The sequence below is a fragment of the Sitophilus oryzae genome, unplaced genomic scaffold, assembly GCF_002938485.1.
Source record: "Sitophilus oryzae breed Bouriz unplaced genomic scaffold, Soryzae_2.0 scaffold_612_pilon_pilon, whole genome shotgun sequence".
Taxonomy (NCBI): domain Eukaryota; kingdom Metazoa; phylum Arthropoda; class Insecta; order Coleoptera; family Curculionidae; genus Sitophilus; species Sitophilus oryzae.
Window position 1 is genome coordinate 60,333 of NW_022147210.1, and position 11,476 is coordinate 71,808.

General features: G+C 29.1%; 1 protein-coding gene across 1 annotated transcript in view; it reads right to left on the minus strand.

The window, feature by feature from the left end:
* LOC115887720 (inactive hydroxysteroid dehydrogenase-like protein 1) overlaps positions 1 to 6,078 on the minus strand; it is a 26,258-nt gene extending 20,180 nt beyond the window's left edge. The window contains exon 1 of the mRNA XM_030907193.1: positions 6,046 to 6,078. Within this exon, the coding sequence (XP_030763053.1) occupies positions 6,046 to 6,078 (33 nt within the window). The remainder of the gene's footprint in view (positions 1 to 6,045) is intronic.
* Between the last annotated feature and the right edge of the window lie 5,398 nt (positions 6,079 to 11,476).

Genomic DNA, 11,476 nt, shown 5'->3' on the forward strand with positions numbered 1-11,476 from the left:
GAAACATATTTCCTCTACCGTTTTTCAAATAAGTCCAAAATAACCGAGATATTTTACTAATAGGTAATTTCAAAAGAAAAATAATTATTTTTTGCTTATTTTTTGTGAATCGCTGGATCTTTTCTTAGTTTTCTTCTTCTTTTAAGTAAAAATTTAAAAAAAATCCATATTTTTAAAAAATTACAAATTTTCATAACTTTTTTCCGCGAAAAAAACCTCATAGACTTGTTTCTGGGGTCGAAATATTCTGCCCCTAAAAATATTTGCACTTATTTAAGACCTACCCTGTATATAGAGCGTCACCAGCCGATGGCCTAGAGGGGGCAAGTCGATGTAACAGGAAGGTGGAGGAAAATTATTGTATCTATTAAAAACATTGAATAAACATTCATTTAAATAAATTCAGTAGAACAAATCTTCGGTAACTTTAATTTTTGAATTTCTAGAGGAGGGTAGCTGTCCAAAATAGGAAGAGCATTTTACATAAAATATTTTTATGTAATTATACAGAGGCTATTACAGAAAGATCCAACTAATAAATTTTATATTTATGTAAAGTTAATTCCTCGAATTCTATTAGTAGGTTTTTTTGCCAAGTCATAATTTCAGAACGTCTCATCGTTTACTCTTACCTTAACCCAGTTATTCAAAGAATAAAAAAAGTGTCTGCGGACCTGGTGTTAGCCTGGTCACTGTACTTAAGTCCTGCCATACACACGCACGGGTATTTACATCTTTTTATTTTAGCCAACGAGAAAATAGATAAAGAGTCTCAAATAAATTTCACCAGTTTTCTTAATATTTTTTTTGAAAAATTTTTCAAATTTCTACTATCTCTTATTTAGTGCTTATTTTTTATTTTGTTTGCCCAGGCAACTTTTGGAAAAATGGCAGTTTATTTGATGTAATAAGTGGTTATAAATAAGTTCTCATTAACTAACTAAAAAATCTGTGTTTTTATTTTTTTACACCCTCTATTTTTTGACGCCCAATAGAATATAAAGAACCATAATGGAAGATGGAAGTTTGCATTTGAAATACTGGTCTTTCTGTTTTTTTGCTTTTTCTAAAATGGTTAATCCCGTTTATACTTTTAAAATTTTCATACCGTTTCAGAGAAAATTAAAGAAAAAACATAAAAATATGGTTGATTTTTTTAAGTTTCATACCGTTTCAGAAAATTAAAAGAAAAACATAAATAAAGTGTTTTCTTTGCGAAAAAAAAATTCAAAATTCGAAATTTTTTTGAATTCTTTTTTGGAATTTTTTTTTAGTTTTAGTTAAAAACATAATTTCTTGATAATATGGCAACATAGGTATTAGATTAAATTTACAAGAAAGAAAATCCAGAAAAGATCCAGTGGTTCTAAAAATTTTAGCAAAAAATATTTTTTTGGAAATTTTCAAAGTAAAATAACTTTAAACTTTTAACTTGGTCTACCTGCCTGAAAATATTTGCACTTATTTAAGACTCACCCTGTATTGTAAGGGGTAATATAAAGAAGAAAATGAAAATTTTATGATATTTAAAAACCAATGTCATTAGGTATCAGTACCATATTGTTTAAGAGAAGAAAATTGTTTGTTAATTTTACCCCCATTATTTTTCTAATGAATTAATAATAATAGTCATTAAACCTGAACTATAAAAACAATAATTATGGCCATAATTAGTTTAATATTAATTAACTATTATTGGTTTTAAGCTGTTGATTCTGTATTTAACAATAGATAAGTTTTTTTTTATATTTGAGCTATTTTAAAAATTTTTCGTTGGAGCACTCTAATTCTTTGAACTCTATGTTTATTATTGCATAATTCTGAACCTATATCCCGAGGCCAATCGCTATGAAACCGCAAAGAACAAGATCAGCTGACCGGTATCTTTTGTTATTCGTATTGAGGTGCAGTTTAATTTATTTGTCGGCATTTTTCTCATTAGTTATTCCTTTTGTTATTAGTTATGGTAATTACCAATATACCTAATTGTTTATTGAGTAAAATTATGCACTTTTATAAAGCAGTATTATCTATTTCGAATTTAATAGTGCATACTGATTTTTTTCAACTATACCTATTATTATGCTTTTTCAATTTAATTGATGACATAGTTTGTATTTGTAATGACATCAAAAAATTCGAAATAAGTTAAAAATATTTAATTATATTAATCAATAGAGAAACTAAACGATATAGAGTACAAAAACTGAATATGATTTCTTTATCCTTAGTTAAAGAATAAAACAGGTCAATACAAAATAATTGTTCTAATAACCGTAAAAAATAAAGAAAAAAAATCAACCGTAATAATTAATATATTAATTAAACTAATTATAATACAGATAGTGATTTAACTATAAATCATGTACAAAAATGTCGATAACAATTATTGAAAAAAGAACATTAAAAAAAGCTTATTAATCAATGAAATTACTAAATAAATGGAATAAAAACAGATCTTATTATGATTAAAGAAAGAGGTGCTCTGATAAAGAAATCTACTTAAATTAAGCTATTCAATTAGTAATAATAAAATTGTAGATAATTTTTTCTTTATTTAAGTAATACTAAAAAAAGTAGAATAATTACTTTTTACAATTAAAAGTGATCAAAATTAGTTCAAAATTGGAAAGTTGTAAAATATTAGTTTACACAATTTTTGGCTTTTTTAAAATCTAATTCATTTTAGTGAAACCAATATATTTAGCAATGTTGAAGTAATGTTTAACATTGGTTAATAATATTCTTATTTAATATTATTTAATTTTTTATTCAAATAAAAAAAAATATTTACCTGGTTTTGATTAAATCAAAAACATAATATCTAAAGACGATTATTACTCAAAATTAAGAATCAGTCTGCTGCTGTCATAAAAAATATTTAATTTTTTATGAAACAAAAAATAATTATAAAAATTATTTAATTATTATTTTTTTATATTAAATTGTTTTTCCAAATCTAGCCCAATTATTATAATAAAAACAAATTTGTCTATTTTTTTAAATTACTGTTTTTCAAATTTCAGTTTTAAAATGAAAATAAATTATAACATTACTTAAACCATTTGACTAATCGTAATTAGTTTAATTATTAAATATACAGGTGTTCCAATATTACATAGTAGTTCTATGTCTATTGAATATTGGGACAATCGTGTATACTAAAAAAATAGAAATTAAACTAGATATTAACTTGTAATATTTTTGTTAAAGTGATATGAAAAGGTAGATCAACGATTTATACTGGCCTAAAACTATACTGGGTGTATCTCAAAAGTGGCTCACCCCTATAACTTTTTTATTTTTTTCAGATAAAAAACGAGATTTGGTATGTTAGTATATGACATAAATTATGATTGATTGACGTATTCAATTGTTTTTGGTACTTCCTGTTTCACCGGAAATGACTACAACTTTTGATTTTTAAATGGCACCCTCGGTATTTTGTTATTTTATTCGATAGAAAATGACATTCTGAATAGAATGACTTATAATATGTCAACTTTTGACATATTAAAATATGGCTTATTTGAAATTGCAACATACTGTTCATAACGACAATTTGACTCGAAATACCAAGTGTGTGGTGGTACCAAATTATTCGAAAAAAAAAAATGATTTTTTGAAATATGCTAATCAGCTACCCTCATTCCATTTGAAAAAATTGAGATATTATTGAAAATACGATTTGGGCCTCTTTTTTACCCGGCCAGAACAAGGTACTAAAACATTAGACAATCAAATCTATTTTTCCAAGGCTCTTTGATTAAAAATTAGGGTTTTTAACACAGCCATGGCACTCTAGATTGGAATTTAAAATACAATTTTGTTTTAAGTAAAAATGTCGAAAATTGACATATAATTATGTCATTCTATTCATAGTGTCACTTTGTATCGAATAAAGTAACAAAATACCGAGGGTGTCATTTAAAAGGGGTTATTACCCGTGTAACAGGAAGTAACCAAAAACAGTTGAATACGTCAATCAATCCTAATTTATGTCATATATCAAATCTCACTTTTTTATCTAAAAAAATAAAAAAGTTATACAAGTGAGCCACTTTTGAGACGCACCCGGTATGTTTATACAGAGGAGAGTGAAAAAAAACACTATAAAGAAGAAAATCCACAAGGATAGTATTTTCTAAATAAAATTATGTTCTTTAAGTTAATTCTAAATCACAAAATTTGCAAAAATAAAACCGATTCATTTATATAAATATAGATTGAATATTTGAACGAAATATTGATTAATTTTTTAATTTTTATGATTAATAATATTAATCTTATATAGTACTTGATTATAACAAATGTGGAATTTGTAATATTAAACTACTTCATAGATATTTAACTAGATTTCATTATGACAGAAATAATTATTTAAAATTTTAGCGGAATTTTAGATATATAGTTTCAGTATTTTTTTGTCATTTTATTTAAAAATTGTTTCTTTTTTTATTTTCATATATAAGATTTAGTTAATTTTATTATTGCCATTTAATTATGTATTTAAATATCATGAATTCAAAAACTTCCTTGTTATAATAAATTTCTGTCAACATATCTGTCATAAAAACGCTAATTCCACGAAAAATGTTGTAGACCACGAAGGCACAAATTACCTACAAAGGTATTACAGATCTTTGTTACAGATACAAAAAATTAAAATTGGTATACGCTGTATTAAAGATAAATAAAAATATTTAAATATTTATATTATAAATATTACTTATTTTTATCTAAACATATTAAAAAAATAGTTACAGTTTAACTGGGTCACATATTCGTCTCAAAATAATGAAAAAATGATTGATAAAATTGAATAAAATAATTATAAAGAAAAATATTTAAAAAAATAGTAATTATTTAATTGAATTACATATTCTACACGCAACAATAAGAAATAATTAATAAAAATGAATATAAAAAAATAAAAATGAATGATAAGCTCACCGATTTAGATCTAAAAATATTTAAAATATCGTCACTTTAACTGGAGCACATATCCATAATATATTATTCCACTCACAACAACAACAACAACAATTGATATGAACTGGTGCGCTTAGGTCAACGTATTCTGATAAGAGCACGCGATTAACGCGTAGGCACGCCAACAATAAAATTGTTATTAACTGTTCGATTTACGAACAGCCACTACAAAATATTGCTATATCGATAATTATTTCTGTTTGTCCCCTAAATTAAGGATTAGCTTCCCCTCCCTTGCGTTGGAGCGCGGCTGAATGTGGAGATTGCTTTCGATCGGTGGTCTCGCGCTTGTTCCGTTCTGCGGTACGGATATGGCACCGGGTAAAAGCTTACTTGTGCAGTACTAGTCTAGTTAGAACGTTTATTTAAACTATATAATAGTGATAAGTTTTTATCTCTCTAGCCATTTTTGGTCTATCGTTGGACATAGGTCAAAATGGCGCTGGTGTGATAAGTTTATAAAAGAAAAATAACTAAATATGGCAATATGCACTTCTAGTTATTACACGTGTGGATTGACACTCTAAATCGCTGTCATTTTTAGACAGATTTCACTTGTCTTGTCATCATTCAATGCATTATTCAAATGCTCAGAATGAAAAAACTTTCATCTTAAAATAAAATTTTAATCAATCACAATTGTTTATCTCCATCATTTACCGGATTAATAATACAGAAATTACAGCTCAATTACAAATAATAATTAGTAATAGATAAAATAGTAATTTTATTAAATTATACGAATATTCTCGTTGTTATTGGTTTGAATTACATATGACAGTCACCCAGTGTTGCCACAAGCTTATTTTTTATCGGGGTAGATTATCACAAGATAGCGGATTGGGGATGCTTCTTAAACCGCCCAAGCTGTCAGAGTATACGAATATGTCAGAATATACGAATATGTCAAATATAACTTCTATACCATAGGAGCTATATTCTGACATATTCATCAGCGATTTTTTTTATATCGGCTGTTACCTATATTTTCATAAGCAAATATTCTTCAGACCTTCTAGGCTTCGGCTTGTAATCACAATTTCATAAGGGTACAGCATCAGTAATATCGCTTGTATCATCAGACATTCTATCAGTTTCGTTTTCTTCGAAGCAAGGTTACTTAATATGCAGTGGCGTATCCAAGAAACTTTATATAAAACGCAAACCAATAAATAAAATATTTATTATTTAAAGTCACTTACTTTTGTATTTTTTGTAAGGACTTCAATATCTTCTAAGATCCACAAAACCAAATAATTTTCTTGTGAAATCTTACTAGAAGCCTGTGGGTCTATTAACAGGGCATTGTAAGCATAGGCATCTAAAACTAATGCGCTTGTCGGACGAAGCCATGTGCAGGTTCTTCAATCTGATGAAGAAACGGAACAACACATTTTAGGTCGGTGCGACAGCCTGGCAAATGTGCGGCTCTCGGTAATAGGCAATGATAGGCCACTGACAGAGAGCTATATGGAGGGTTCAGTCTTCAAGTTGCTAGATTTTGTGAAAAGGATAGACTGGAGAATGTAACCTAAGACTCAAAAGAGGACCACAATAGGTCCGAAAATGTCGCAAATTAATGTAACTGACATTAATTTTTCGATTAAGCGCGTTAATTCATTGGTTCGGTTGCAGAGCTCTTAAGAGCCGTAACGGTTTAACAAAGTAAGGCATTTAAACAACACTTTATCATCAAAGTTGATCTTTTTCCTTAGTTTATATGTGATTAAACACTTATTTGAAGAGAGAGCATCTATTAGTTATATAAAATAACGAAAATTTATTGATTTATTCGTATAAAAGTACTGTATTTATAAATCAGCCGCTGGTAACCCGTCCATTATTACTGGAAGAGGAAACGCCGCGAGCCTTTCAAGTTTTTGGGTCAACATTCAAGTTAAAGTCACGGAGGAGAGTGAGCTTCGATCAAAAGGTTAAACACAGAATCGAAAGTGTTTCCCGCAAGTCATGTGCGTATAAATACCATTCAGTATCGAATCATGTGTTGCAATTGCCTGCGAATTTGGTTTTATTAACACGTGAGAACAGTTGTGTAGATACAGAGTGGTCAAATAGCTTTAAATTAGAGTTAATTTAACATGAATAAATTCAGGATTCAAGATAATTTTGCATTTAGTTAAATAGATAATACTCTTTCAAAAATAGAACAAAAATAATAACTTTATTTAGCTAATTGTTATGAATAAAGACAGATACACAGATACAGTTTTTCCTCAAGGCAAAACTGGGCAGTGGAAGCTTTGTTATTTTCTTTAAATGCCGATGGCCAACATACGGACTGAAATTATATGTCAGTTCATTACTCACATAGGTATACAGGGTGTCCCAGGATGAGCGTGCATTAGAAGTTTCTAGAGAACTACAATATTTAGATCGGAGATTTTTTGCACATGATAGTATGATGAGATCTATCAATTAAAAATATTTTCAATATGGCGGCACTTTCGGAAATACCGGAAGTTGATGTCAACTTTCTTATTTTAAATGGGTACCTTAATTTTTTATTACATACTTAAATGCTCTGTAAAATTTTACGAATTTTGATATCAAACAGTCTATACCTAACATTTTTGAAAAAAAAAAAAATTTAAAATTTTTGGCGAAAAAAACTGCCTGTCAAAAAAACTTGTATAGTCTAAACGTCAAATTTAGTGATTACCACAGTTGCTGGGACATAAAGAGAAGACATGTGGCTATTTATTTCAAAAACTAAATTGTTTGAATGTCATATAATATTGGCCGTAGCTGTCATGGAACTGTGAGTATCCATTTAAAAAAGGAAGTTGTAGCCAACTTCCGGTATTTCTGAAAGTGTCACCATATTGAAAATATTTTTAAATGATATATCTCATTGTGAAACAATGGTGTGCAAAAAAACATCCGACCTAGATATTGTAGTTCTCTCGAAACTTCTAATGCACGCTTAGCCTGGGACACCCTGTATAACAACAGCGTATAGCAACGATGACGCTTTAGTGATAATTCATTTGCATCAATTGTATACTTAAGTTTGCTTTACTTAGTATTGTAAACAGGGTGACAATTTGAAAACGAACAGTATTTAATATTGCCTCCACCGATGATAGTATGAAAATTTGGCGAAATACGTCAATTTACATATCAAGGGGGACAATTTTTGAGGCATTTGTTGTCGTGTTACTTTCAACCCCTTGACCCCCAGGGCACCTACCCCTAAAATTTTAAATAGCAACCCCTATTTCTTTTACCATTTTTGTGTTTCTTATAGAATTCTACATAAACTGCATTATTTTTTGAGAATTTTATAAGGAACACAAAAATGGTAAAAGAAATAGGGGTTGCCATTTAAAATTTTAGGGGTAGGTGCCCTGGGGTTCAAAGGGTTGAAAGTAACACGACAACAAATGCCTCAAAAATTGTCCTCCTTGATAAGAAAAAACTGTATGTATTTTCAAATATTATATTATAACAATTATTATAAAAAAATTAAATCTTATATTTACTGTATCAAATTTCAATAGTCAAGTCAATATCAGTTCAGATAATATAAACATTTCTACAATTTCGACAATAGGCAAGAAATGATAAAACTGGTAAACCAAAGTAACTACAAGAAACAACGGTTCAGGTTTCACTGTCTTATAGGATTACAATGTTGACGTCACCTGAGACTAGTTTTTCGCTACGCCATTGCTATAAACAATTATATATCTTTGCAAATAGCCTTATTTAGCTACTCAATCGAAACTATGCACCAAGAATAACCTTCGCAACTGCGGCTTGGTAACTGCTTGCTTATTGACCCAAATGGTTTTTGCAATCGGCGATAGTTTCAAAGAAAAACTCCAAAAGTTCGAAACGAATTCGAGTAAAATAACTTATCACTAAATTTGGAGGTCTGACGATTTTATTTTTATTATTACAGAACAAAGGCAATTATTTAAACATTTATTGATCGTTAATAAACGTTTTTTTTTCTATAAATTAAATTAAACTGTTTTTATTAAAACGCGGAAAAAGTTAATTCTAAATAAATTAACATTAAATTATCGATATTTTAAACAGTTTACAAATTTTAATGTTTTCAAGTTTAGAATTTTCCAAATATTAGTATTAATAAAACCCTGTACAGATTAGATTGGATAATAATTATGTCGGAAATATAACCATATTAGCGTATGAGCAATAAGAAGGATGGAAGAGCGAAACGCTTGCCCAGCAGTTAAAAGACCATACCATAACTTGGTATACTGATGCTTCCAAAACCAATACGGGAACAGGGATCGGAGTGTTTGCGCCGAGAGCTAATTACTCCGAACCAATGGGCACTTACCCTAGTATCCTACAGGCAGAAATCTACGCTATCGAGAGATGCGTACAACTTATCTTAGATAGGAACTATCGGAAACAAGAAATAGCCATCTTATCTGATAGTCAAGCAGCGTTAAAGGCGATCAACTCAGTATCAATCGATTTGAAATTGGTCAAAGAATGCATAGAGAAGCTGAATAAATTAGGCAAAGAAAACAAAGTCCTCCTACACTGGGTGCCTGCTCACCAAGGGATAGAAGGCAATGAAAAAGCAAATAATCTAGCTAGGAAAGGAGCGAACACTCCACTAACTGGACCAGAACCGTTCTGCTTTCCAAGTGGTAACCAACTCAAGGCGGAACTCAAGAATTTGGAAGATTCCATCCGCAACCTGGAATGGAAATCTTGCAATGGTCTAAGACACTCGAAGAAGTTTCTGAGGGCTTATGATCAAGAAAATTCACAGATCTTCCTGGGTCTGAGTAAGAATAATCTTCGGATTGTCACGGGGTTTTAACAGGACACTGTCTCATCAATGAACACCTCAGTAGATTGAAACTAAGAAGAAACGGCGAATGCAGATTCTGTGGGGAAGATGGTGAAACACCAGTACACCTCATCACTGAGTGCGCCGAGACGACAACCATTCGTGCCATGAATTTTGGTACGACTGATATTGGAGATGAAGAACTACCCTCTATAAAACCGTCCCAGATACTGGCTTTTGTCAAAGCCCTGGGACTGTATGATGAGTTATGATTCAAGAAAGGGGGACACAATGGATCTGTAAGGTCGAAGTGATTAACCCCCCTCCCACTCATTCTAAAATTCTAAAATTCTAATAACCATATTAGATTCTTCTAAGAACAATAGCTAAAATAACACACTAAATGTTGTCTGCCATTTTTAACAATAATTATAACTTAATGAAGCATTGCATTGGCTTGAATAAAAATATGATAATCAAATATATGCTTGTAGATGTTAAAACATTTATTTCAAAATCTTTTATATTTCAAGCAAGTTTCTAATTGACTGTATTTATTGCCTAATGGATTAGTTTATTTAAATAATGTAAAATATAATGCAAATGTTGGTTTTGCCATTGCGTTTAGCAAGCTTGCATATTAAAAAAAGAAAAACCATTATAAAAACCTTGCACAATATCTATGATAGTATGAATATTAAAAGAACTTTTTTGTACCTACATCTAGTTTTAGAAAGTTTTTTTTGATATAGGTATACCTAATTTATGGTAAAAATGTCATATGCCAATTAATATTGCTTTTGAAATATACTTTGTCGAAATAGACCTTTTCATAAACATATGAGGTGATATATTGGTAAATTATTTTTTCTAGTATTTCTTTTATTGTATTTATTTTAATTTTTTAATAATTTTGTTTTTTGTTAACTCTTTTGCCTGTTGAATATTGTCTACCGGGTGCGTCTCAAAAGTGGCTCACCCCTATAACATTTTTATTTTTTCAGATAAAGAAACGAGATTTGGTATGTTAGTATTTGACATAAATTAGGATTGATTGACGCATTTAATTGTTTTTGTTTATTTCCTGTTGCACAGGAAATGACTATATATATATATATATATATATATATATATATATATATATATATATATATATATATATATATATAACTTTTGATTTTTAAATGGCACCCTCGGTATTTTTTTAACTTTATTCATAGAAACTGACACTCTGAATAGAATGACTTATAAAACGAACTTATAAAAATTATGTATTGCGAAGGGTACTATACAGGGTGTACCAGAAATAAATGCAAGTATTTTAAATGGTAGTATAGTTCGACCCCAGAAACACGCCTATGATGTTTTTTTCGCGAAATAAAAATTTTGAAAATTTTTTTGGAAATTTTTTTAGTTTTTATTAAAAAAAATAATTTCTTAATAATATGGCAACATAGGTAGTAGATTAAATTTACAAGAAAGAAAATACAGAAAAGATCCAGTGGTTCTCAAAATTTTAGCAAAAAATCTTTTTTTTTTTGGAAACTTATAAAGTAAAATAACTCCGTTATTTTGGGCTTATTTGAAAAACGATAAAGAGAAAATATGTTTTTTTTATCGAGATCTACCACACCTTAAATTACTTGCACTTATTTCTAGAACACCCTGTATATCAGAAGGGAATAA